This window comes from Spermophilus citellus (genome assembly GCF_964194105.1).
Source record: "Spermophilus citellus genome assembly, chromosome: 4".
Classification (NCBI taxonomy): Eukaryota; Metazoa; Chordata; class Mammalia; order Rodentia; family Sciuridae; genus Spermophilus; species Spermophilus citellus.
The window spans coordinates 159,821,119-159,848,065 of NC_138185.1; the positions used below are offsets into that span (position 1 = coordinate 159,821,119).

Below are 26,947 nucleotides of genomic sequence, written 5' to 3' on the forward strand. Positions count from 1 at the left end.
GCTTACCCAGACGCCGCCGCGGCGGCGGGCTGGCTTCTCTATGCGGGAGGGGCGGGCTCCGCGCCGCGCACTGCACGCGGCAGCGCCGGCTCACGCACCCGGTGCCCGGGCTCTCGCGCGGCTTCCCGCGTCGGCCGCCGCGCGATGGGCCCACGTGATCGTGCGCCTAGTTTCTGGGGAACCAGCGACGACGGGGCCGGGTGTGCGTGCTTGCGTGCGTACGTGTGCGCCCGCCCGCCTAAGTGGCCAGACGGGGGTCGGCCCGCGCTCTGGGCGCCGCCACGGTCCTCAGTCCTGACTCTGTTAGCGGAAGCGTGGGGCTAAGCCTGAGCGTCACAGGCTCCCCACATACAACCGCGTGACCTGGGGACTTTCCCCAGGGTGTGCAAAAGCACGGGCACCCCCGCAGTTCTGAGGTTGGGGTGGGGGCGGAGAAGATGTGCCCGCGTGTTCGGCGGGTGAGGGCGCGGGGCCAGCCAGGCCGAGCCGTGGGAGCCTGGGAGGCGAGGCGGTCTGGACGGGGTGGAGCATGGCGAGGGAAGTGACTCAAGGCCAGAGGCGGACAGGCCCAACGAAGGCAGGGTGCGGGGAACGCGGGGAATGGGCGTCCCAGAGCGGATGAGCCGCGGACAGGATGGGGCGAGGGTACCGGCGCCCCCCAGAACGCCCCGGGCATACCGCGAGGGAGAGGGCCCAGCAGCTGGGCCCTGCTGGGCGGGGGTCTAACATCTGGGACGAGTGGTAAAGCATCATCCTGCCCTTGGGGAGTCGGGAGGAACCCAGTCCCATCCAGCTGTGCAAACAGAAGGAGGTCCCAAGCCTACCCTTGGGAGAGGGGCGAGAGGGGTGGTCAAGCCGCCGCCACGACGGCCCCCGCGGTGCGGGTTGTGCCAGCCTCCTCGGAGCCCGACGCAGAAACTTGTTGCAACAAACAGGCGACCGCGGGTGCCCCTAGCAGCCAGCGGCGGAGTGGGTGGGCGGGCGAGAGGGAGGGGAAGGCTGGCGGACGCCGCAGCGAACTGGTGGGCAGACCCGGAGTCGCCGCGTAAGCGGGGCCGGCTCAGTGCGGTGCGGCAGGCGCGGCTGTGCGGCAGCGGAAGTCCTTTGTTGCAGCACAGTCCCTGGCAGAGCCAGAGTCTCTCCGCGCAGCCCAGCCCGAGCTCAGCGCGCCGCCGCCACTGCAGCTCGCGGCCCCTTCGCCTCCGCCCGCCTTTCCCGCGGCTGATTTGCCTTAAACTACCTAAAATCTCCGCAGCCCGGGTTCCTGCTGCGGCGGGTGAGTATTTGCCAGTTGTGGGGCTATTTGCGCAACTTTGGCCCGGGCCTGAGGGCGGCGGGCCGCGGGCCTGGCGGAGTGCGGGGCCAGAAGGGCGCCGACCCGTGCGGGAAGCCGGAGCAAGGCGGAGGCGCTGGGAGGAACTGGAGACCGGCGACTGCTGGGCCGCCTGCTCTATGTCGGCGCTCCAGGTCCCGAGCGTGCGGCCTCCCTGGGTGGGAGGCGAAGCCCGGGTGGAGAGTAGTTACCAAATAGTTATCATCTTTTCCCTTTCTTTCTCTGCCTTTATTTTATTTTTTTTAAGGGGGGGGAGGGGAGGTGTAGACGGGAGGCGGGAGGACCCGGTTGATTGACGGGCCCAGGGCCCGCTTCTCTCAACTTACAGCTGCGGCTCCTCGGCGGGTGGGAGGGGAAGTGTCCCGGAGCCCGAGGCCGCAGACTTGGGCGCGCTCCGAGGGAGGAGGCAAAAGAGCCTTGCAAATTCTCCTACGCGCCTTCCCACCCGCTCTCGCCGGCACACACGCTTTTTTGTTCAGTAAAAAGTGGTAGGTCTGGGTATCGGGAATTTTCAGTGGGAAAGATCTGTTTCTTGGGAAGAAAGTGCTTTCGCCTCCAGTGGTGGCCGCTTACTAGAAGTTCGGTTAGTTTCGGTGAATGTGTTGTTGGCTGTAGATCCGGAGTTGTTGCCACTGGAGTGTGTAGGCATGGGTCTGACTGAGCTGCGCTCCGCTCTGTCTCCCTTTCCACCTAAGCAACGCGTCCACATGATCTGAACGGTTGACAAGACGTTTTCCTAGTTGGGCGCGTCTGGAAGAGGTTGATAAAAGTCGTTGTTTTCGGTGCTTTAAGGCATTTGTATGTCGTGATAATGTTCCTAAGTCGAGTTTCAGCGTACATGCAGTTTCAGGTACACGCAGATTCTGCGTTGGCCAAAGTGTATTTTCATACCGTATTACGACGGGAACAATTTTCCCATTGATACTCGAACCCAAAGGAGCGGTCCGAGGCTTTTTGAGGCAACTTAGAATCAATTTCTTGAGTGAAGGTCGAGGCACTCTAAGGCAAATTTGTTGAAGGTTGCAATATGATAACTTCAAAGCACTCATGATTTGCTTTGAAACGAAGAAATTAGATTCTGTGGAATCTTATTGGTAAAATTGGACATGATCTGGAGAAACGGGAGATTTGTAGATATAGGAAGATGAACCTGACTAATGGCAAGCCATCATTTGCTCAGAATTAAATCTTTTATTTTGAATCACTTGCTAAGTATCTAAGTCTCAGTAAAACTGAATGGCTTTGAGAGCCAGATGGGGCGTCCTCCTCTTACACAGAAGAAACTGAAGCATAGTGGAGGTGAAATGCTTTTCTCCAAAGGTTAATAAACAGAAAATCTACAGGAAGCCTTCAGTTAACACACTGATTTTTATAGCAGGATTTCTTCATTAAGACCAAATTTTCCTGCTATTCAGTAACTCAGGCCACGCAGTCTATTTCTTAACACCTCTAACATGATGGCGTACTCTTTAGGTGGTTTTTTTTTTTTTTTTTTTTTTTTTTTTTTGAGGGGGTGAGGAGGCTAGTGTGCATCATTGTCAGAGAAGAGAAACCATGTTTTAACCAGGACCTTAGCAGGGCATGAGCACAGTCACAGCCATTTGCTATTGACCTTGTGTTTTGATTTCACTTTAACACTGCTTATTTTTGTACTGCTTCCTCATTCTCCTCTTTTGCCAGGCTATGGGGAAGATAGTGGACCTTTTTCAAAGTGTCTCCATGTTCTTTGCAGCACCATTTCTCTCTTTAAATGTGCAGGAGAAGAGAAGTGCCTGCTTTCAGGCCTGTCCTTCTCTGGCCAGGAAAGACATTAAGTCTTCACTGTTGACCTTCTGGCCCAAAGGGGAAGAAACCATTTGGGACAGAAATTCAGAAATTTTTCCTTAGCTTTTTACTTTATGTTTTCTCTTGATATTTTCTTCTTGTGCCAGTACCTTTTATGATAGATTGCTTTGTAATTTTTCTTATATTCTAATGTGAACCAAGTCAAGTGTTATTCATGTCTATTTTTTCCTCAAAATGGAAATACTTTTTTAAAATTATAAAATACATACTCTTTGTAAACATTCGATCTATGCTGAAATACATAAAATACAGAAATGAAAGTCATTCTGACTCCCACTCCTCAGAGATAATCACCAGGAACAGTCAATTCCTTGTTTTAAAAAGGAAAGAAGGCAACATTTGATCACAGCTGTGCTGCTGCATGTGCCTTACCCTGCCTAGGGATGGCCTGTCATGATTCTTGGGCTCATGTTCTCTGTTCACTGCTTGAGTTGGTGAGAATTGCCAGGTAGGGAAAAAGGGAGTGTTTTGAATTGAGCTGATTTTAAATTCTATGATCAAGTAGCAAACATGAGAGTTTAGACTTATCAGAGTTGCTGTCTTCGCTTTGTTCTCCTGAAGTGTACCTTGGTGGGTGGGTTCTCACACTTTTTTTTTTTTTGAATTTTATCTAGTCTCTGATGGATTGTTTTATCCAAGCCAAATGCATTAAAACAAGACAAACCCCTCACATGTAGAAAGTTTCCTTATTTATAGTTGGGTATGAGTGGGTGTAATTGGGATAAAGACCACTCCCAATGTATCCCTGTGCTGATGTGGATGATGGAGGTTCCTCCTGATCAGTATCCAGAGATTGAATTTTGAATGTTACGGAAAGGAAATGAGAAGAAAGAGGGAGAAGTTAGTAGTCTGTTTTCAGGTATGGCATGAGAAGGACCCATTGGGGAAGGGTGGATGGGACTCAAACCTGAGTGCTACTAATAATTGGCATCTTGGCATATATTTAAGGTAGAGACTTGTAATGAACTTACATTTTGGCATATATAGTTATTTTTACATTAACTGTATTAGTCAAAGTACAGAATCACTCCTTAGCCTGGTGTATTGAAGAATAACCTATGAAGAAGTTGTTCTGAAAACAAAGACCCAAGATCGTTCATATCAGTTATTTGAGGGTATTGGGAACATGTTTTGTTTTGTAAACACTACTTTGTCTTTGAATTTATAACTGTTTTAAAATAAAATGTGAAAATTAAAGAAATAGTTGCCGAAATTTTCTGTTGTGTATGTAAGATAGATGTATTTTTTTTTCTTTTTTAGAAATAACTGAAGAAGGTCCATCCCCACTTTAAAATTCTAGTGTTTGGGGAGGACATTCTATAGTGGGCAGCAAGAATCTGGTTAGGGAAAAGGCAGGGCATTCTGCCTGCCTGTAAGATGGAGCAGTATGAGAATGATGCGAACTTTTAGATTTGTAAAAAAAAAAAAAAAAAAGTGGGGGGGAGATTCTGGGAAGCTTAGAATGTTCCAAAAGAGCAGTGTGGTTGATAGTTATGTCCAGAAAGTGTTGGTTGGCTTACAGAAACTGTAACTTAGAACTTTTACTTACAAGACAAGCAGTTTGGGGTAAATCAACCACAGGACTTGTTTCTTCATTCACAAAATGAGGGTAATAAAAATACCTATCTTGGGGGCTGGGGTTGTAACTCAGTGGTAGAGCGTTTGGCTGGCATGTGTGAGGCACTGGGTTTGATCCTCAGCACCACATAAAAATAAATAAGTAGGGGCTGTAGCTCAGTGGTAGAGTTCTTACCTAGCATGTATGGGATACTAGGTTCAATCCTCAGCACCACAACATAAAAATAAACAAAGGCATGCTGTCCAACTATCAAATAATTAATTAATTAATTAAAAATAAATAAGTAAAATAGAGGTATGTGTCCATCTACAACTAAAAAATATTTTTTGTAAAAACCCTATTTTGGGTAGTTGTGAGAATTAGTTGTATAATGCATGAAAAATGATCTGTAAATTGTCAGCCATGTGACAAAGCAAAAAGTTGGTAAGCAAAATAAAACTTAACCTACTTCAACAATTATTCATCTAAAAACCATCAAATATCAACTAAATGTCAGGCAACTGGAGGCTTAGAGGTTACAGTAATGACTAAGACAGTGTTCTAAACCTTACAATAAAGCAGAGGAACTAAATAATTATAATACCTACCTTAAGCGCAGTGATAGATGTAGCATCCAGTTTAGAAGATAAATTTTTGGCCACCCTATGGTTGTATGTATACAGAGTTTGGGAAGCATAAAAGAGAGTGGTCTGCCTCTTCCTGGGATCAGAAAGAACTCCCCAGAGAATGTGAGCTGGACATGGAAAAGATTCTAAGCAATGGTGTGAAGGTAGGAATGCTTTCACGGTGTTAGGTGATTTGGGATGAAGGAAAATCTTAAATAGATTTATGACTTAAAATGGAGTTAAGTTTAAGCTTCTTAACTTTTTTTTTTAATAGTTTTTAGTCGTCAGTGGATCTTTTATTTACTTATATGCATTGTTGAGGATTGAAGCCTGGGCCTCACACATGCCAGGTGAGCACTCTAGCACTGAGCTCTAGCACTCTAGCTACTCCAGCTCCTAAGCTTCTTAACTTTTATGCTAATCTTTATTGGTTTCATTTCATTGAATTTCCTGCCCCACCATCCTGGGGACTGAATTCTGGGGTCCTCTATTACTGAGCTGTATCCCTACCCCTCTTTATTTTTTGAGACAGGGTCATCCTTTACTCTCAAATGATTCATAAAGAACAAGAATTAGATCTCTAGGTCTTGTGTATTTTGAGAGAAGGTCTCACTAAGTTGCTGAGGCTGGCCTTGAACTGGTGATCCTCCTGCCTCCAAGTAGCTGGGATTAGAGTGGTGTGCCACTATTTTCAGCTTCATTTTGTTGAATTTTAATTAGGAGTATGGTTAGAATTATGCACAAACAAGTGGCTGGGATTGTGGCTCAGAGGTGGAGCGCTTGCCTAGCATGTGTGAGGCATTGGGTTTGATCCTCAGCACCACATAAAACTAAAATAAAGGTATTGTATCCACCTATGACTGAAAAATAAATGTTTTTTTTTAAAAAAGAATTATGCACAAACAAAAAACACTGGGGCCACAGAGTTGAAAAGTGTTGAATGTGTAAGATTTCCTAAAAGAAGGAAACTGGTAATCCCTGCCATCATTGCTGAGATCTACCTTACTGGTTCTTCATTCAGTAACTGTTCACTGAATAGTTGTGTTCCACGTAAAGGAATAAGCCAAAGTCCTTGCCTTCAAGTTGCTCACAATCTACTGAGGCATACCAATACATATGTAATTGTAGCCAGTTCCTATTTAGCACTTTGTGACTGACATGCCTATGGTAACTCTAAAAGCTACCATCCCTTCACAGTTGAAGAAAGAGGCACAAATTGGGTAAGCAGCCTACTCAAGGTCACACCTAATAAGTGGCCGATCTCAGGCCATCTGGTTAATCAGTACTTTAATGCCCACTATATATATTGCTATTCTAATTATTAAAATGTAAAGTGCAAGATAAGGTGATAATACACAGTTAAAAATGGGAGAGGAAGTTATAAAATGCTTTTAGGAGGAGGTAGTAACCCCTAATATGTGGGAGGGTCATACAGCAGAATCAATCAGCCTCAGTAAAACCGGAGGTAAGACATGAAGTCCTGTATATTAAGGATGCCTGACTACAAGCAGTACTCTATTGCTTGAATTTTGAAGTTTGAATTAGGAAGCAGCCACAGATGGGTGGGCACAGAGGGTCTTGTATGCCTTGCCAAGGAGTTATATGGCCTGGGGATATGTGAGGGGGCACCTAGAGCAGGAGAATGGCAAGGTCTAATTTTATTTGTGAATCATCTGAGAGTGAAGGATGTATTTGAGGAGCACATTAAGGAACCCATTACAATAACTCAGGATTGATAATAGAGGCCTCGCAAGGGCAGGGAAGGTATGGGTAAAATAAAGGGCATATTTGAGAAATACTGAGTGGGAAAATTGGCAAGACTTGGCAAATTGATTGCCAGAAGTTCCAGGTAATTTGTAAGTAGCCTGGGGGTGCACAGTGGTGGCAACTGAAACAGAATGCAGGGGGAGGAGCAATTTTAGGTGGGCCTCAGACAAAGTCTGAGTGCATAAAGTGAGTACTTTGGAATGGGTAGGAATCCTACAAAATGAACCCTAAGAGTGAATACAAATGCCATGTGCAAAAAGGGACTTCCTGGTAAAACCACTTTTAGCGGAGAAAAGCCAACTGTTTATGCAGTGCCCTCTGGTGGTCAAAATATGTTATGCTGCCACTTCAAGATGAAGGATGAAAGTGTAGAAACTGCCTGGATTAAATACTTTACTCCTGGAGGAAAGAGACTATTTTAGAAGCCACTGTGTCCTCTGCCTTTGGGTTGAATTGATTTCCTAGACCTGTAATTCGGTTGAACTACAAAGGTATTTCATAAGTTATTTGGTTGGCAATCTTACCTAATCCCTGTCATGAAGCAGAAGAAGGCAATTTGAGTGCCTATCAACAAAATACAGAAATTGAAATTTGTATGTGTGTGTGGGGGGGGTGCTAGGGATTAAACCTAGGGGTGCTTAACCAATGAGCCACATCCCCAGCCATTTTTAAATTTTGAGAAAGGATCTCACTAAGTTGCTTAGGGCCTCGCTAAATTGGTGAGGCTCACTTTGAATTTGTGATCCTCCTGCCTCAGCCTCCTGAGCCACTAGGATTACAGGCATGGACCACTAGACCCAGTTAGGGATTGAAAACTTATATCTTACTCCTAGAGCCCTTCCCTAGGTTCTCACAGAAAATTAATTTATTATAAATTGAGTTTCAATGAGTTTTTGTCTTGTTTCACAGCCTATAAGAGACTGAAATGGTGAACAGAAGGAGGTCAGCATACCTTTTAGAAGTAACAGCTGTTGGCTTGACAAGGGGACAGAAAAATACCAGCAAACCAACCAACAAACCACCATCTCCAAAAGCAGGTGTAGGTATAAACAAACTTTGCAAATTTCACCAGCTCCTGCACCTCAGCAAAACATAATTGATGTAGAGAACATAGTCAGGTGGTGCTGTGTGTGGAGCTGCAGTTAGAGTAGCGAAGAACTCTAGACCAGGACTGAAGAGACCAGGGTTATCCTGACAACCACTAAACCTACAAATGGCTGTGAGCATATCACTTGGTTTGCTTTGTGGGCCTGTAGAATAGTAGATTGAACCTGTCATTTCATAAAATTTTATAAAATGTGCAATGATGACATTAATAATTTTTAAAAATTGGATTATGCTTGGATTGAAAAGGCAAAAAACATTTGCCATCTCTAGTTTTTATAAGAGTTCTTTGATGAGTATTAATTATGCCAATTTTATAGTTGAGAAAAGTAGAACTAGAGAGATAAAAAAAGTTTCCTCATACCTACATAAGTTGTAGAGCTGGTATTCAAATCTAGTAGGGTGTGCTTCCTGGGCTTTTAAAAAAATTCCTTCATTTAACAAGCTATACTAAGTGCCAACTATGTGAGAAGAGTGTGCTAGACACAGGAACACCCAGGCTGTTAAGCTTCGGCCCTGTCCTTGAGGGTTCAGAATAGTAGGCATTACTGAACCAGACTGTTCCTTGGGTCTCTGTCAGTGCTAACGATACAAGTAATACTTCAGCATTGTTAGCATTAATGTAAAGCTGAGTTGTGTTTTTAAAAGACTTGAGGGTGTGAACATGAAACCAAGCTACCATTTATAGCATTGTTTCTATGGGAATATGTGTTTTAGGTTCCAAATAACTTAAAAATAAGTTTTGGAACATAACCCAATTATAATTTCAGAACTTCCTGTACTGAGTACTGAATTTGGAATTTAATAACCAGCCAGAATGTTTGGTCTAAATAGTGAATAAGTTTTTCTAATAATTTTTCTAATAAATTTTTCTAATCATTTAAATGGCTTAAAGTAAAACCTTTTATCTTTAGGACCCTCTACAACTGGTTATTCTCAGAAGTTTCAAGGAGAAAACCTAAAGAATTTAATCAGTTTCAGAGATTGAACTGTATACCCTGGAAAATGGTATTCAAAGAAAAAAACTTTTGCTGATGCGATATTCTTTTAGGTGGCAAAATCTCTAAGGTTGTGATCTTAGATTGGAGAGTTATATTGCTTGTGCTCTAATCCAAAGAAGTTCTCTCTTTATGGCATACATGTGATACTATATGCCTCTGTCTTGGTCAGTTTTTCATTACCATAATAAAATAACTAAGACTGGGTTACTTACAAAGAAAAGTTTATTTAGCTCACAATTTGAATGCCAAAGATCCTAAGAGCATAGCACCGGCTCTGGTAAAGTCACCTCTTGGCTAGATCATATGTTGGGAGTGAAGGATATATTTGAGGAGCACATTAAGTAACCTGTTACAATAACTCAGGATGGGCAGGGAAGGTAAGGATAAAATAAAGGGGCATATTTGCTTTCTTTCTTTCTTTTTTTTTTTTTTTTTTAAAGAGAGAGTGAGAGAGAGAGAGAGAATTTTTAATATTTATTTTTTAGTTCTCCGCGGACACAACATCTTTGTTGGTATGTGGTGCTGAGGATCGAACCCGGGCCGCACGCATGCCAGGCGAGCACGCTACCGCTTGAGCCACATCCCCAGCCCCCATATTTGCTTTCATTATAACAAACTCCCTCTTAGGAGCTACCTGGTCTTAATCCTTTCCAAGGGTGGTGCTACCAGTGATCTTATGTCCTCCCACGAGGTACCACATCTTAGGGCTGGGGCTATAGCTCAGTTGGTAGAGTGCTTGCCTTGCAGGCACAAGGCCCCGGGCTCAATCCCCAACACCACCACCACAAAAAAAAAAAAAAAAAAAAAAAAAAAAGTACCATGTCTGACAAGGCTTCTAGCACGTGCACTACTTTTGAACACACTTAAATCACATCCAAACCATAGCAACCTCTGTTTTTTTAATCTAGTTTTCTTAACCTATGTATGTGTATGTAGTATGTGTTGAGATATACACACACACAAATATCTGCCTAGAGCAGAGCCTGACATTATAGTAAGGCTTAACAAATATTAGCTATTCATATTATTATTGTATTATAGTTGTCATTTACCACACCTCACATCCTTCACCTTCCATTTATAAAGCAAATCTACCTTCCTTTCCATTCAAACTATTGTATAGTTCCCCCCCCCCAACTATTTATATACATACCTATGCAAATACCAGAAATGTCTTTCCCTTGCTCTCTGTTTTTCTCCACTTACCCCTTTGTCAAGTTTCCACTCAAATCCTACATCCTTCCTAAAGCCTACTGTTCTGGTATAATTCATGCTTTTCTCCTTCTAAACTCTTGCTGTATTTTAGTCAATATAATTTAGTTAGCATTTAGTTGTTCTCAAATTGCTTTTTAGTTTCAAATTTAATCCCTCATATATAATTAGCTCAGCTATACACCATCTTTCTGCACCCCCATGCTTTATACAGTGTTAGGAACACAGTAGGTGTTCAATACATTCTGATACTCTAATTATAAAACATGAGGGAACCCTTTCATTACATTTTAGGCTTTCAAAAAAGGTAATCTTGGGCTGGGGTTGTGGCTCAGTGGTAGAGCACTCACCTAGCATGTATGATCCCTGGGTTCAATCCTCAGCACCTCATAAAGATAAATAAAGGTATTGTATCCATCTACAACTAAAAAATATTTTTAAAAAAAGTAATCTACAGTCCTTAATTAAATCCATACACATACATTCGATCTTATAAGACACAGAAATAGATAAAAGGAGAGTAAAGTATATACAAGTTGTGTATCCCTTATCTGAAATGCTTGGAACCAGAATTGTTTCAGCTTTCAGACAAAATTTTCCTGGATTGTAGAATATTTTTATGACTTTTATTGGCATGTTAGTACTTTAAAAATTTTAGATTTTGAAACATTTGGAATTTGGGGATTAGGTATGTTCAACCTGTACTTAAATAACCCTTTGAGATCTGGAGGTAACTGTAATAGGTGCAGAGATGGGGTGTTGAATTGGGAGTCTGATGCTAGGCTCTCCTCCAGACTTTCCTGAGGCTGTGCAAATCATCCTTAAGTTTCTCAGTGGTAATGCAAGTCTGTGTCACAATTTGGAATTATTATTTGCCTTACAGAAGGAGACACTTCAAAATTACTTTAAGTTACTTTATTTGCTTTACATGCTTTTTTGTAGACCCTTTTCATTTATCCAGTGATGGGGCCAAAGATGTCATTACCCTCATTTCACATTGCAAAAAGAAAGGTTATGTGCCTGGCACATAGTAAGTACTCAGTGTGCTGACTGTGATGTCTGCTTATAAACAAATCTGCAAATAGGTAATCCAGCAATACTATTATTTCCAATTTAAGAGATTTAGCCATGGAGGGTGTTTTTGAAATCTTAGTGTCAATAAGAAATTTACTGAAACAGCTTACATAGTATATCTTAGGGAACACATCTGTTGAATAAGACTAAGTGGACACATGCAGGTAAAATCACATTACAAATAGTGTTCAGAATGGGGGTGGTCACTTGTGCAGTAGCACATAGCCAATAAACTCTAAGCCCCACGCCCAGTCTTTGTTAGTGTTCTTTGCAGAGGGCCACGCCTCATAGTTCCAAAGAAGTGTTTAGTACCATTTAGGTAGACTGGAGTCCTTGTTTTATAGTCCTGCTACTTACTTCACCACAGCTAACTATATCCTGAGAGAGATGGTTTAGTGGCCCTAGATTGTTAACCTTCTTTTATAAAATAAGAATTTGGACTTGGAGTAGATCTTTTTAAGCTCTACATGTCTGTGACTATCTAAATTACTTAATATGTTTAATGTGTTGGCTGTTTTTGAATTTGAGATGAGCTGGAGCTAATAAGCTTTTCAAATCAAAATCTTAAAAATCCAGCATAATTTTTTAATTTTTAAATTCTTGCTGAAGTACTACACATTGGGTATCCTAGCCTTAGGGGAGCAGTCCTTATCCAAAAAACATGAAGTCCTTTTGCTGTCAGCCCAGCCTTTGACTTCTAGCTGTGATAAACTTGTTTTTCCAGTGATGCAGCTAAGTAACACAAACAAAAGCAACCACAGATTTCAGTCATAAAAACAGGAGCAACTGAAATATAAGCAATACTTTTATGTGAAACTTTCTATAGGTTTTACTATAAGAAAGTTCACTAAGTTTTTTTTTTTAATAGCATCATTAAAGAGGGTCAGAATATTGAAAAGAGATCAAACTTGGAATTCAAGTGAAATTATTTTTTGTGGCTTTTTTTAAAATTTGTTTTGATAATTGAATCCAGGGGTACTCTACCACTGAACTACAACCCCAGTCATTTTTATTTTTGAGACAGGGTCTCACAGAGTTGCTGAGGCCAGCTTCAAACTTGTGATCTTCCTCCCCCAGTCTTCTGAGTCACTGAAATTATAGCTGTGCACCACTGCACTCAGCTGAAATTATTTTGTAATAAAAGCAAAAGCACTGGGCTAAGGATGTGTAGCTCAGTGGTAGAGTGCTTACCTAGCATGTGTGAAGCCCCTAAGTTCAATTCCCAGCACCCAAAAAAAAGTGAATGCATTATAAAAAATGTAATGTAAAAGAGATTTAGGGATTAGATCCCTCATCCTCCATACCTACTTTTTTTTTTTTAATGTATTAAGCCTTCTTAAAGCTTTTCTGAATGAGAGAGAACAAGAATACAGTTGCTGGTACAATGTAAATTACAGCTATTAGAAGTTATTCTACCTAAGATCAGTTTTACCCAGAACTTGGACAATTGCTTAATACCATTGCTTAAACTGTAGGTCAGCCTAGTAATTGGTTAGCACCAAAAATTAGACAGCCCTTGTTCAGCTTCCACCTCTGTGATGAGAGAGAATGTAGACAGACAGATGGAGGCAAGGGATTCATACCCATTTAAACCCAGAGCCCTTGTGTTCTACTACAGCATGATGCCTTCTTCCATAGAGTAGGAACTTTACTCAGTTTATGTTGAATGAAATCACTAATTTAGAAAAATCCTCAATGATCAAAATCCTCAATGATCTAACCTTGAGATTATGGAATGCCTATGCTATTGCTCATTTCAGTACTTAATAGTGCCTGGTCCACCAAAGGTATTCAGTAAAATTTTTGAATGAGGGGCTGGGGATGTGGCTCAAGCGGTAGGGCGCTCGCCTGGCATGCGTGCGGCCCGGGTTCGATCCTCAGCACCACATACCAACAAAGATGTTGTGTCCGCCGAGAACTAAAAAATAATAAATATTAAAAAATTCTCTCTCTCTCTCTCTCTCTCTCTCTCTCTCTCTCTCTCCTCTTTAAAAAAATTTTTTTTGAATGAATAAATATACATTAAATACCATTAAGTACCATTATTTGTTTCAGTGTTTATGTTAACACAGAATGTATTTTTACTACTTTGATTGAATAGTGATTATAGCTTCAGATGTCATATGTAATTGGACTTACATGCAATTGTATTAATTTGAATTAATGGCCATAAAACTGCTTTTCATACAGATAAGAGTTCTTGGAACTCTTTGTCTTTATTTCAAGTGTGGACTATTTAATGCCTGAAAGTTGTTATAGATTTATAGCTTTCTAATCGACTGTATTATTTAGAAGGAAACTTGAAGATTATCTACTTAGACTTACTTCCTGATGCTTAAGTAAGCATTACCACTGCTGTGACAGTAGTTACGGTTACTTCCATTAACTGATTACCTGCCAAGCACTATACATTTTATACGACACCTCTGTGAATGCTTATTTTAATGTTATTTGAGGTGTTATCCCCACCTTGAAACTAAGGGTGAACTAGGAAAGCAAGTTTAAAACTCTTAGATTGGAACCCAGGTCTGACTGATTCAAGGCTTGTGCTCATTTCACTGTAATATCCTCAATAACATTTTGCTTCTTCTTTAATTTGGGTGCTTATTATCCTCCAAACAGGTTTGTTTAATTTTTGAACAACTCTTATTACTAGAAAGCAATTTTTTTCAATCCTTCTACTTTGTTTTCATTTAGGGTCTCTCCGAATCCTACAAAAATGACTGTACACTAGAAATCTCGCCCTACTTAAGTGAGCTTGGGTCCACATTTTTGTAGACTTTTTTTTTTTAAACCTTTTGAATAAGACTGTATTGTTTGGATTTGTTTTATATGATTCTAATTGTAATAGAATTTTGTACTTTGTTTACTTCATTCTCCATCCTAAAAAAATTTCTCACTTCTGTTGTCTTCATTCAAAAATACAATTTTCGAAAGTCAGTGAATTTTAAGAGTGACTCTAGGGAGTCACTAAAAATTCCCTTTTTATCAGGCACCCAAATTATAAATAACACATTGATGAGCATCTTTGGCATAAACTGCTTTTGTATTTAGATCCATGGAAAACAGGAGTCCTCATGGTTTGGTACAGAGTTTCAAGTTACAGTGGTTTGAAATATTGTACCTACTTGATACACCTGATCTGGTTTCCAGAAGGCACACTGGTTGCCATTTTAAGAAGCCATCACATGTCATCACCTTCATTTCACACTACAAAAGCAAAACTATGTGTTTGACACATAGGAAGTATTCAGTATGCCATGCATGTATGCTTACAACAAATCTGAAAATATGTAATCCCCACTCACAGAGTTCCACAGAACTCACAGAGTTCCCTACCCATGGAACTCTGGCTTTAGGCAGGGAAATAGGAAGGAAGATGTAATTTAGGCCTGTAGAGGGAAAGGGTATGTAATCCATATTTGATCTATGAGGAACAGATAAAAGCAAGAAGAAAGTAAGTAAATTTAGATACTCTTAATTACTATAGCAGGGATCAAAGAGTTTGGGGACTGAAGAGTGAACATTTTATTTTTCTGAACAGCTTGTTTAAATGTTCTTTTTAAGTTCAGTAAAATTGCGTAGGAATTTTTTTAGTAGCAGATACATTCTGAACCTTTATGTATACAGATTAAAATTTGAGGCTAAAATTGGATCTTATTTAGGCCTGGGGATTTAGGTCAGTGTTAAAGCACCCCTGGTTCAATCCCTACTACCCAAAACAAAACCAAAAATATACAAAAATAGAATTTTACTTTTCTCCCAGCTTCAATAGGTATCAACACATAGCCAATCTTGTATCATATATAGTCCCTTCACCCACTTCATTCATCTTGAATATCTCATTTCATCTACAAACACTTCAATACATATATATAAAAGATAAAGATTTTTAATAGTTATATTATACTTGAGATATAGGCGTACTTTTTAATTTTTTAAAAATAGAACAGCGAGTTATATTTTTTTATCATACTAAGTCCTATAATGGCAAAGCATATCTTTTTAAATTAGTTTTACATGACAGTAGAATGCATTTGATATGTCATACATAAAGGGAGTATAACTTTTCATTCTTCTGATTGTACATTATGTAAAGTTACACTGGTTGTATAATCATATATGCACATACACTCATTTTTAACAATCAAAAAACCCTCATCACACTTAGAAATGAGCAATAGTTCCTTAATGTCAATCATCTAAGAAATTTTTAATAATAATCTAGTTACTGATGTTCAGATTAATCTTTTATTTCTTTTGTTGTTCATTTCCTTCAAGTACTCCATTCTAAATCTTGAAAATTTTCCCACTTTTTTCTGTTATCTTCATAAATACAGTTTTTGAAAGCCAGTGCATTTTAAAAGTAAAGGGAAAAAGAATGTCATTTTTCCTTTCATATTTAATGTATACATTTTTCCTGAAACCAAAATTAAGGTTTTTGTTTTTGATGACTTTTTTAAATGTGGGAAACCTGAATAAATGGCTGTTTTCATTTTCAAACTTAAAAAATTATTCATAATGTATTAGCAGGTTTTACTACATTAGGGTGGAAATCTATTCATACCTTGAATGTAATAGCAGTCAGACAAGTCTGATATAATGGTAAAAATTATTTTAATGCTTTTCTTATATCATCTGACTTAATATTTTTGTTTTACATAGGTCTCTAATTAATAGAAGATGGCAAAACCCAGCCACAGCAGCTACGTTCTTCAGCAGCTAAACAACCAAAGAGAATGGGGTTTTCTCTGTGACTGTTGTATTGCAATTGATGACATTTACTTTCAAGCCCACAAAGCCGTTCTAGCTGCCTGCAGCTCCTATTTTAGAATGTTTTTCATGAACCATCAACATAGTACTGCACAACTGAATCTCAGCAATATGAAAATTAGTGCTGAGTGTTTTGATCTCATTTTGCAATTTATGTATTTAGGAAAAATTATGACAGCTCCCTCCAGTTTTGAGCAGTTTAAAGTGGCAATGAACTACCTACAGCTGTATAATGTTCCTGACTGCTTAGAAGATATACAGGATGCAGATTGTTCTAGTTCAAAATGTTCATCTTCTGCTTCCAGCAAACAGAACAGCAAAATGATATTTGGAGTACGAATGTATGAAGACACTGTGGCTAGAAATGGAAGTGAAGCCAATAGGTGGTGTGCAGAGCCAAGTTCAACAGTAAATACACCACATAATAGAGAGCCTGATGAAGAATCTTTACAATTAGGTAATTTTCCTGAACCACTATTTGATGTATGTAAAAAAAGTTCTGTGTCCAAATTATCTGCTCCAAAAGAACGTGTATCACGACGCTTTGGACGGAGTTTTACCTGTGACAGCTGTGGATTTGGCTTTAGTTGTGAAAAATTATTAGATGAGCATGTGTTGACCTGTACTAACAGACATTCATACCAAAACACAAGATCTTACCACCGAATAGTAGATATTAGAGACGAAAAAGACAGTAACATCAAAGCTGAATTTGGTGAAAAGGATTCTTCTAAAACATTTTCTGCACAGACCGACAAATACAGAGGAGACACAAGCCAGGCTCCTGATGATTCAGCTTCAACCACTGGAAACAGGAAAAGTAGCACAGTGGAGTCTGAAATAGCCACTGAAGAAAAAAGCAGAGCTGCTGAGAGGAAAAGAATCATTATCAAGATGGAACCAGAAGATATTCCTACAGATGAGCTGAAAGATTTTAACATTATTAAAGTTAATGATAAAGACTGTAACGAATCCACTGACAACGATGAATTAGAAGATGAACCCGAAGAGCCATTTTATAGATACTATGTTGAAGAAGACGTCAGCATTAAAAAAAGTGGTAGGAAAACTCTAAAACCTCGGATGTCAATAAATGCTGATGAAAGAGTTGGTTTAGAAAATATGAGACCCCCTAACAACAGCAGTCCAGTTCGAGAGGATACTGAAAATGCATCTTGTGAGCTGTGTGGACTCACAATAACTGAGGAGGACCTGTCATCTCATTACCTAGCCAAACACATTGAAAATATCTGTGCATGTGGTAAATGTGGACAAATCCTTGTCAAGGGTAGACAACTTCAGGAACATGCCCAAAGATGTGGAGAACCCCAAGATCTGACAATGAATGGGTTAGGAAATACTGAGGAGAAAATGGACATGGAAGAAAATCCTGATGAGCAGTCTGAAATAAGAGATATGTTTGTTGAAATGTTGGATGATTTTAGGGACAGTCATTACCAGTTAAACAGTATCCAAAAAAAGCAGTTATTTAAGCATTCTGCCTGTCCTTTTCGATGTCCTAACTGTGGCCAGCGTTTTGAAACTGAAAATCTAGTGGTTGAACATATGTCTAGCTGCCTAGACCAAGATATGTTTAAGAGTGCCATCATGGAAGAAAATGAAAGAGATCACAGGCGAAAGCATTTCTGTAATCTGTGTGGAAAAGGATTTTATCAGCGGTGTCATTTAAGAGAACACTATACTGTTCATACTAAGGAAAAACAGTTTGTTTGTCAGACATGTGGAAAGCAGTTTTTAAGAGAACGTCAGTTGCGTCTGCACAATGATATGCACAAAGGCATGGCCAGGTATGTCTGTTCCATTTGTGATCAAGGAAACTTCAGAAAACATGACCATGTACGGCATATGATTTCTCATTTATCTGCTGGTGAGACTATATGCCAGGTCTGCTTTCAGATATTCCCAAATAATGAACAATTGGAGCAGCACATGGATGTTCATCTGTATACATGTGGAATATGTGGAGCAAAATTTAATTTGAGGAAAGATATGAGATCACATTATAATGCCAAGCATTTGAAAAGAACCTAAGTGATTTTCTACTGTACTAATGTCTAGTTGATAGCAGACAAAACACCAAAGCAAAAAGGATATGAGCTATTTAGAAATTGATTTTATAAGATGAATTGTTTTAAAAAATTCAAGTCCCTTTTATCTTTAATATTTTTGTTTAGGATATTAAGTTTCTACATTTTAGGCGTTAAAATGTTTTTATCATTTTTTGTTGTTTCTAATAGCATTCTTTGTTTCTAGTTTTCTTAGCTTGGATTAAAATTACTTTTACATGTAGACGATAAGTGGCTGTTACCCCTTCAATAACTATTAAACTTTAGTTTTTTTTATCAATAAGGTGATGACTTCACTATTTTTATGTGGTTTTTTTTTTTAAGGTTATCGTGTGAAATTTAAAACCCAATATAATTGGCCATTCCTGTTTAAATTTTAGAAAGTATTTATTTCAAACTGCCCTATTTCACTGTTAGCATTTTTTCTTTTTCTTTCTTCTTTTCCCAGTTGAACAGTGGGTTAGCTACTGTTTATTCTCCCTTATTATCAATGAAATTCATATTCTTAAATTGACAAGCTTATTAGGCAAGTTAGGTGCACTGAATCTAACCTTTAAGGTTGACATGGGCTCAAACTTGGCCTAAAAAGATTGATGGACCTGAGGAAATTCCTATAAATGAACATTTCCTATAACTGATAAAATATTATCATTTAATAATCACATTAAAAACTTATATTAAGTGTAAATCCCAATGGCTTTCCCTCACTTGTGAAACTTGTGGGGATAAGCCATTTTGTTTTATGATATTAAATTTAACTATGATAGTTAATTAAAAAGACATCTTGTATTCATTAAAAATATTTTTAATTTAAAATATTCTTGATTTTCTAAAGTGTGTTAGTTTACCAATTATTTTTGTTTATAAATAGACTTTAATAGCGCTCTAGAAGTATGACATCTAAAGGAAAATATGATTTAAAATTACATACTTTTGGAACTTTGAGATTCAAGAAAGTTGCCATGTATATTGATAAATCTAATAAAATAAATCAATTATAAATCTGGTTGTTCTATAAAAGTAGAGTGCACAAAAAATGTGTTGTGTTTTATACTAAGATTTGGAGAAAGTGTGTCGTGGCAAATTGCAGTTTATCACCATGCTTTATTATTATTTTCTGTAAAGGATACAAAATTTGAAGATTATAAAATAATCAGCATATAAATGGAAATAGTTTATCATTTTCAATTAAAGTAGTTTGTTAGTTGTTATTGACCAAGGGTCTACATCATTTACATGTGAATTAAAACACTGGCAAACCTGACCCACCAATAAACACATCTACTGAATAGAATGCCTATTAATGTGAATTACTTGTAACATAATACCCTTCTTATAATTAAAAGGATTTTAGTTAACTCTCCTATATTTAAAATATAATTTTGTGATTATGAGCAATAGTTTAATGGCATTGCTTTTTCTTCACATCAGATTTTTAAATAAGTAATTTTTGTACAGTTTACATAAAAGAACAAGTTGCCAAGAGAATTGAGAGATATATTGGCTAGTAAAGATTTAGTTGAAAGTATTAGAGCAGTGTGAGTACAGAGACTTACAGGGATATGTTCAAATTGTTGAGGTTAGGAATAGCACAGGAGCCAGGGCAGAATTAATGTGAAGTAGAGAGGCACAAGAAGATAAAACAAGAAATCAAGAATATTTTTTTTAAAGCCACACAGTTAACAGAGAATGCAGGAAAAATGAGTTCCTCTTAGTCTTAGATTTAGTTGTTTATCAAATACTTAAATTGGAAATGCAACTTAAAATGAAATATAAGATGCATGTATATATTACTGTTAGGAACCTGATAACCAAAAGCTCTCAGAAAGTAGTGTAAAGAGATAAAATAAACCAAATTTCCTAACTACATGATCTCTTAGTGAACATGATCTTCAGGGTCACTTTTTTCTACCCTCATCAAAATTTTTGTTGAAATGGCTTTCCCCACTATTGGGGTGGCGGGTGGGGGGGGCTTTTTTCTAAATACTACCTCTTTGAAGAAAGGATTATTTATTCCATTGGGGAGGGGTTGTGTGATTTTGTACTTTGCCATGTGCTAATAGCCAACAATTAGCAACCAAATATATAAACATTATCTTAATTTTACATGACTGAGATGTTTATAGTTTCACAAAGTCACACCTCATGATGTTTTCTTCTTGTTTCATATGTCACAGGACACACTTGTTTTGGAATTAGCTACAAGGTAGTACAGGCTTCTCCAAATGGAAAGTATAATTTTCCTTATCAAACAGTTCATTCAAAGGCTCCGTGGCTTTTAAAATTAAGGGAAGCTCTGCACAGTGACACATGCCTATAGTCCTGGTCACTTGGGAGGCTGAGGCAAGAGGATGCGAATTTGAGGCCAACCTCGGCAGTTTAGCAACTTAGTGAGACCCTGTCTCAAAATAAATAAAAAGCACTGGGGATGTAGTTCAGTAGAGCACCCCTGGGTTCAATCCCATATCAAAATAAAACAAAGTTAGGGGAAATGAAAAATGCCCAACACCTTAGCCAGACTCAACTTCCTTTTACCTCCATCCTCTGTTAGCATGGAGCTAAAGAGCTCTAACTCCTTTGCTATTGCTTCTTGCTCTCCTGTTGCTGTGAAGAGAATGAAGACTGGAAGTTGTCTGCTGTTCATAAAACACACGTCTTTAAGCTCCAAATTTTAAAAAAAGGAAAATCTAGATAGATGGAGTAGGATCTTCCCGTTTCATCCTGACACCATTTTGTTTGAAAAGACCTTTTGTTCTTACCACTACCAATTCTTGGATTCATTTTTTTCTTCCATACTGGGATTAAACCCAGGGGCATTTTACCACTGAGCTATATACCCAGCCCTTTGTAATTATTTTGAAGCAGGGTCTCACCAAGTTGCCCAGGCAGACTTTGAACTTGTCATCCTACTGCCTCAGCCTCCTGAGTAGCTGGGATAACAGACATGCACCACTGTGCCTGGCTAGTTTTTTGGATTTCTTTATGTATAATGAGCAATCCCAGACTAAATTTTTTATTTTGTGGTGCTAGTGATCAAAACCAGTGCCTTGCAAGACATGTAGGCAAGTGCTCTAACACTAAGCTACATCCCCAGGCCTATTTTTTCTAAAAAACAAGAAATCCTGGAGGAATAATCAGCTTTTAACAAACTTGCCACTAATTACAGTGCAATTTGGATGTTCTATAACTTTTTAGTAAATAAGACCCTCACACCCAGAGATTAATAAAACATAGCCAAGGCCATAGTAGATTAGGATTCAGAAGTTTGTCTTAATTTCCCATATTATTAAAGTAAAAATATTCAGAGAAACGAGCCATATGAGTAAGTGGTATTTGGCAAATGTTTAATTACTACAAAGTAATTAACAGTTTGACTATGGACAAAAATTAAATTAGAAAAAAATCTTCCAGAGGGGCTAGTTACAATAATAAGAATTAAAATAAGGATGGTGTTTGCTAAAGCTGACACTAATTAAAAGGAAAAATAATGGGCAAGAAAGATGTTGTACTGTAATTAAAAGCAAAAAAATATGAATAGGATATAAAAATTGAAGTAAATAAAACATTTGAAAATTATAGGTGAGATGAATAGAGATTAAAATAAATTGATCAGATTAAAATAATTATAGGCTGCCTAACTGAATAAGAGTGATGAACATATCAAGGCTATGCCTGAATACTTGAGATACTTTTATATTCTAAACAATGGGAAGAGGCTGGTGATAGCTGGCAACTTCTCACTGGTAACACGATACTCAATCCTCTATATCACTACGAAACTTTTCCTACTTAATGCATCTCTGGAAAATCTGCCAAAGAACCAGTGTAACAGTTGTTAATATTTAAGTATAAAACTTGTCATTAACAAAAAGCTAAATAAGTACCAACAGAAAAAAACCTGGATATGTCTGTGCATACATAGTTAAGAATAAAGAAATTTGGTATATCTAATTTAACTGAGTTTTATCATGAATTAAAATTGAAATTTTTTTTTCCATTAATCTGTTTTGATCAGTCAACTTTCCTCACCATCCCCTTCTCCGTTGTAACTAATGCTTCCCAGGGATAAAATGCTAGTGCTCTGAAGGCATCCTAGCATCAACAACTTCTAGCATTGCAGAGCACCAAAAAGCTGTGGGAAAACATATCCTTGTAAGATTCTCCCTATATCCTTAATGTCTGAGGGTGATAGGTTGGATGGTAGGAAACTCAAGCAAGTGGAGTTATATTTGGTGTTTAGAACTTGAAGCTACATCACAGATTTGGAAATCCATTATCCATTCATAATAGGGTTCTCAATAATCCCAGTAGCTATTTATTTAGGGCTATATACTCAAATGCTTTACATACATAATTTTAATTAAGCCTCACAGTCTTTTGAGGTAAGTATCATACTAATTTTCTAGATAGGGGACCCAGGTCCAGAAGGGCTGTTTCCTAAAATCACATAGAAACTGTATTAGACCTGGAGTTTGAATCTAGACCCAACTTTGCCTACATAACTATACTTAACCACTAAGCTACTTGCTCCACCTATCAAGAAGTACAAAGATGGGCCTTTTCAGGCTCATGTGATAAAGGTCCTGTGAGGCTGTGCTCCTTGTTCATCTCATCTGCAATGCCTGGTAAGGGGGCTAGTAATGGTACCTAATGAACATTCTGAGTAATGTGAAAATATGAGAATGGAAAACAAAATTTTATTTGAATGAGTCATTCAGAATGATGTTTTAGAAATAAATATTAAATGCTGATATGTTTTGATTTTCTTTCATTAAAACTTGAAACATTTAGTGGTATGTCAGCCATTTGTGGGGGCCTGTGGTAGAAATCAATTAAAAATTACTTTGAATTCAACTTCTACATTTCTATGTCTGTGACTCCCCCCCCTTTATTTTCTCTATTGCTGTCCTTTGTTTTAATCTCTTCCATCAATCTCCATTTCCTTTTATTTGTTTTGACACTGATGAGTTAAGAACTCATTTGAAAACAAATGCTCCCAAGAAAAAGCAGAATGACAGAATAACCAGTTTCCTCTTTTTGCCTTAACAGATGATGTGGATAAGAAAGTCATCATTTCTTTGATCAAAAAACTGAACACCCCTGAAAAGGGAGATACTGAGGGATGAAATTTACCAAATTATATTGTGTGCATATACAAATATGTAACAATGAATCCCACTATTATGTACAATTGTAATGCACCAATAAAAATATGAAAAAAAACTCTCCCATTACTGTATTGTGATTGCTAAGATTTATAAAGCAATCAAAGTTTGCTTAAAAACAAAAATTGGAGGGCTGCAGATATGGCTTAGAGGTATAGCCCCTGCCTAGCTTGCTTGAGGCCCTGAGTTCAATCCCCAGCACAGCCAAAAAAGAAAAGAAGAAACAAAAGTTGGTTATTCCAGAGTGTATAATTCAACTTATGAAAGCATAGATTTTAGATGAACTTACATAGTCTTATAAATAAGAGGAAAAATAATCTCAGGAAATGACAGCTTGCATAACCACCCTAACCTAGCAGCAAATTTAAACATTTAAGTGAAAGAACCCCTCCAATCTGATTCTAACTTCTGTATCTACTACCTGATTTCTATACAATAGTTTCCATGCTACTACTAGAATGACTTATCTGTTAAAACATTTTTTTCAAATGAGAAGATTGAATTGCAGATGATTCTGTGAATGTCTATATAATCATTTAAGTGGCCTGCTTTTCATTGCTGTCAAATTCAAGGACATATCATTTGGTAACATGGGTGTAGTCTCAAAAAACAGATGAAAGTTAACTACTTATAAGTTTATATGAAAGGCAAGAGGCAAAAAGACAAGGGTTTAGAATGTTTGTGTCTGTAACTGACAATTAGTAAATATAAACTAAATAACAGCTTGTAAATTCAAGCTAGTTGTGAACCAATGTAATATTGCTTACATATTTATGTACATACACTTAGTAGAATTCAGCATTAAGTTTAAATCCTACTTAAGCTATTCCCTTAATGTATTTAGGAGAACCAAATCATTGAGGTCATTCAATAGTGACTAAATTGTTCTATCAGAATCCACACAGATCACTAGGGGGCAGGAAACTATTATAATATCTTAATAGCCTACTCAATGAACTGACCAAAAAAAGGTGATATAAAGATTACTTGGCTCTGAATTGAATATTCAATGTACTAATCATTGTACTAAGTAAGAAATCATACAATAGCTCTGAGTCAAAGAATGACAAATTTTTAAAAAACATGATTTCATTTCAGCCAGGAATAATAATAATTTTGTGAGAAAATTTGTATAATACTCTACTTACCTGAGAAAGGAACAGACAAGCATTCAGGCTATAAAGCCTGGTTTATCCTTTATTTCAAACGTGTTAATGTTTATATTCTACTTAAAACCAATAGTTTATAGCAGTTGAATAGGCTCAGCTCAATTTCTGATGAAACAATTCTAAGCACCCTGATAATGAAAATCACCTTTCAAATGTTTATGTTCCCTAATATGGAAAAAAATCATTTTAAGGGACAATTTATTTTTTAATTATGGAGTTACAATTATACAAGGCATTATAATTCTAGGCAAAAATATAATTCTACCCAGAATCACTGGGGCTGGTTAAGACAGTTATATGCCTAGGAATTTGAAGGAAAACTTCTTTCTCTGTGTATGTATGTACTTCCTTTCATTTGCAGAATATATAACAATATTTGAGGAAGGCAATGTTAGCTTCATGGCTGAAGAGAGGGAAAGGAACATGAATTTTTAAATTTGTTTCAATCAGAAATTTGTCATTAAAAAATACATTGTAAAACTTTTTATTTGAAGGAAAAATGTGTCTTCTTCCTTCCTACTCTTCTATTTGTCTGACCTCCTTTTTTATGTTACGTTTTTGTGCCCAACCATTTAGTTCAGACCATACATGCAAGACAAAAATAAAATTCTGCTAAATAAATATAGCAGAATTGTATTAGTAATAATAATATTTGAAAGATGCAATGAGTTATATTCAAGAAGTAATTGGGTAAATTTAAATTCTAGAAACTATTCTTTTTTTCCTATTCTTTGTTCTTTTTAACAGTGTGCTGGCCTGGTGCCAAAAGCTAAGAAATTCTGACCTAAAAATATGTTGTATCTTGTAGACAGTCAACTTGTAATGTTTTTTTTCTTGAGTTTTGTCTTTTTCTGTGTGGCAGTGGTGAAATAGGGCCTTCTAAACCTCTGGAGAAGTGACAGATCTGAATTTGGAGAGGACATGGGGAAGAATCAATCTTCAACAGATAATCTTTAAGTGCAGACCCAGGAATATCAGATCTGAAGTGGCACCATCTTTTCTGTCTTCCTGACAAACTTCATCAGCCCCAAAAGTTCCAGTTGCAAAGATCCAAGAAAATAAAGATCACTTTGGAATCACTTTGTTATAACAAAATTGATTCATGGTGACTTTCCTAGTAGTTGTGAAAAATATGCTAAAGTTACTGTAAAATTCTTATGACATCAGTGGTTAAAGCTGCACTAAAATGAAACTTTATATGCTAATTATCTTCAGTGGTCCCTTCTAAAATAAAAGGGCTTTGTAGACTACTGTAAATATAAAACAAAGAGATAATCACATATCTCTAAAGAACACATATAATTCTAAACTTAAAATAACCAGAATCATAGCTTATATATTAAGAAATGTAGTTAGGCAGTTTTTAAAAATTCACTGAAAAATATGTAGTTTAAGTGTTAAGTAAAAAGACAGGAGTACAGAGAAGGAAATGTAAGGCCAATATTATAACAAGACAATCTAGTTATTACTCACTGTAACACTTGCCTTCCTTTCTGTGCTTACCAGGCACATACAAGGTTATTTATTAATATACTCTCCTCTTTAAGTCTGTTAACTCGAAGAGTGGAGTAGTATAATCCCAATAGTGGTAGAATTTAGCAATATAATCTAATAAGGTAGAATTAATTTCTGTTAAATATTCTCAATATTAATGTACAGTGCCCTGCTCTTCAACTTCAAAATTCAAAATAAAATTCAACAAAGTATTGAGTGAAATGATGATTAACATTTAACATTTAAAAAAAAAAACTTTCATGCAGAAATACTTGAGATTTTAACCTGGATACAAATGCATTGCAATATACACATACATACACATTCTTAACCACATGACTTATGGCCATATTATTTCCTTATTGTGAATATACTATACTGTTACCTTTGATTAATTATGTAACCAGATCTTTATTGTTTTTAGTGCAATACCAAGATGTTATATATTTTTAGAAGTGCTGTCTTATTTTTATGTTTATTCAAATATTGTAAGAAATTGCACAAAGAGATCTAACTTTAAAAATATACTTAAGAGTATATATGCAGGGATTAAGTCACTTAAAAACCTTAGCTGCAAAGTAGGAGGTAACTGAATATCTATTATAATAATTAGACTAGCTGAAAATCAGAAAGAATTTATTATAATGGGATAGTAGGAATAGATGGGAGAAGGGAGAAAAGAACTCCATTAATGAGATCAAACATGAAAATGTTTCAAGAGACATAAATAAGTCTACAG

At 37.7% G+C, this 26,947-nt stretch overlaps 1 protein-coding gene across 8 annotated transcripts; it reads left to right on the forward strand.

Moving 5' to 3' along the window:
- The first annotated feature begins 250 nt into the window (after positions 1–250).
- On the forward strand, positions 251–26,310 carry ZBTB1 (zinc finger and BTB domain containing 1). 8 transcript variants are annotated; one of them, XM_081289993.1, is made up of 3 exons: positions 251–1,276; positions 8,039–8,168; positions 16,186–21,662. In XM_081289993.1, the coding sequence occupies exon 3, from the start codon at positions 16,204–16,206 to the stop codon at positions 18,343–18,345; it is 2,142 nt and encodes a 713-aa protein (XP_081146119.1). In that variant the 5' UTR covers positions 251–1,276; positions 8,039–8,168; positions 16,186–16,203; the 3' UTR covers positions 18,346–21,662. The 8 variants fall into 8 exon arrangements, with proteins under 8 accessions (XP_081146119.1, XP_081146121.1, XP_081146123.1 ...); XM_081289995.1 differs by having other exon boundaries at positions 251–741; XM_081289999.1 differs by lacking the exon at positions 8,039–8,168 and adding an exon at positions 23,430–26,310 and having other exon boundaries at positions 253–1,276; positions 16,186–18,101.
- The last annotated feature ends 637 nt before the right edge of the window (positions 26,311–26,947 follow it).

Excerpts from the sequence above, each read along its gene's own strand:
- ZBTB1 (XM_081289993.1), top strand. The coding sequence starts at position 16,204 with ATGGCAAAACCCAGCCACAGCAGCTACGTTCTTCAGCAGCTAAACAAC.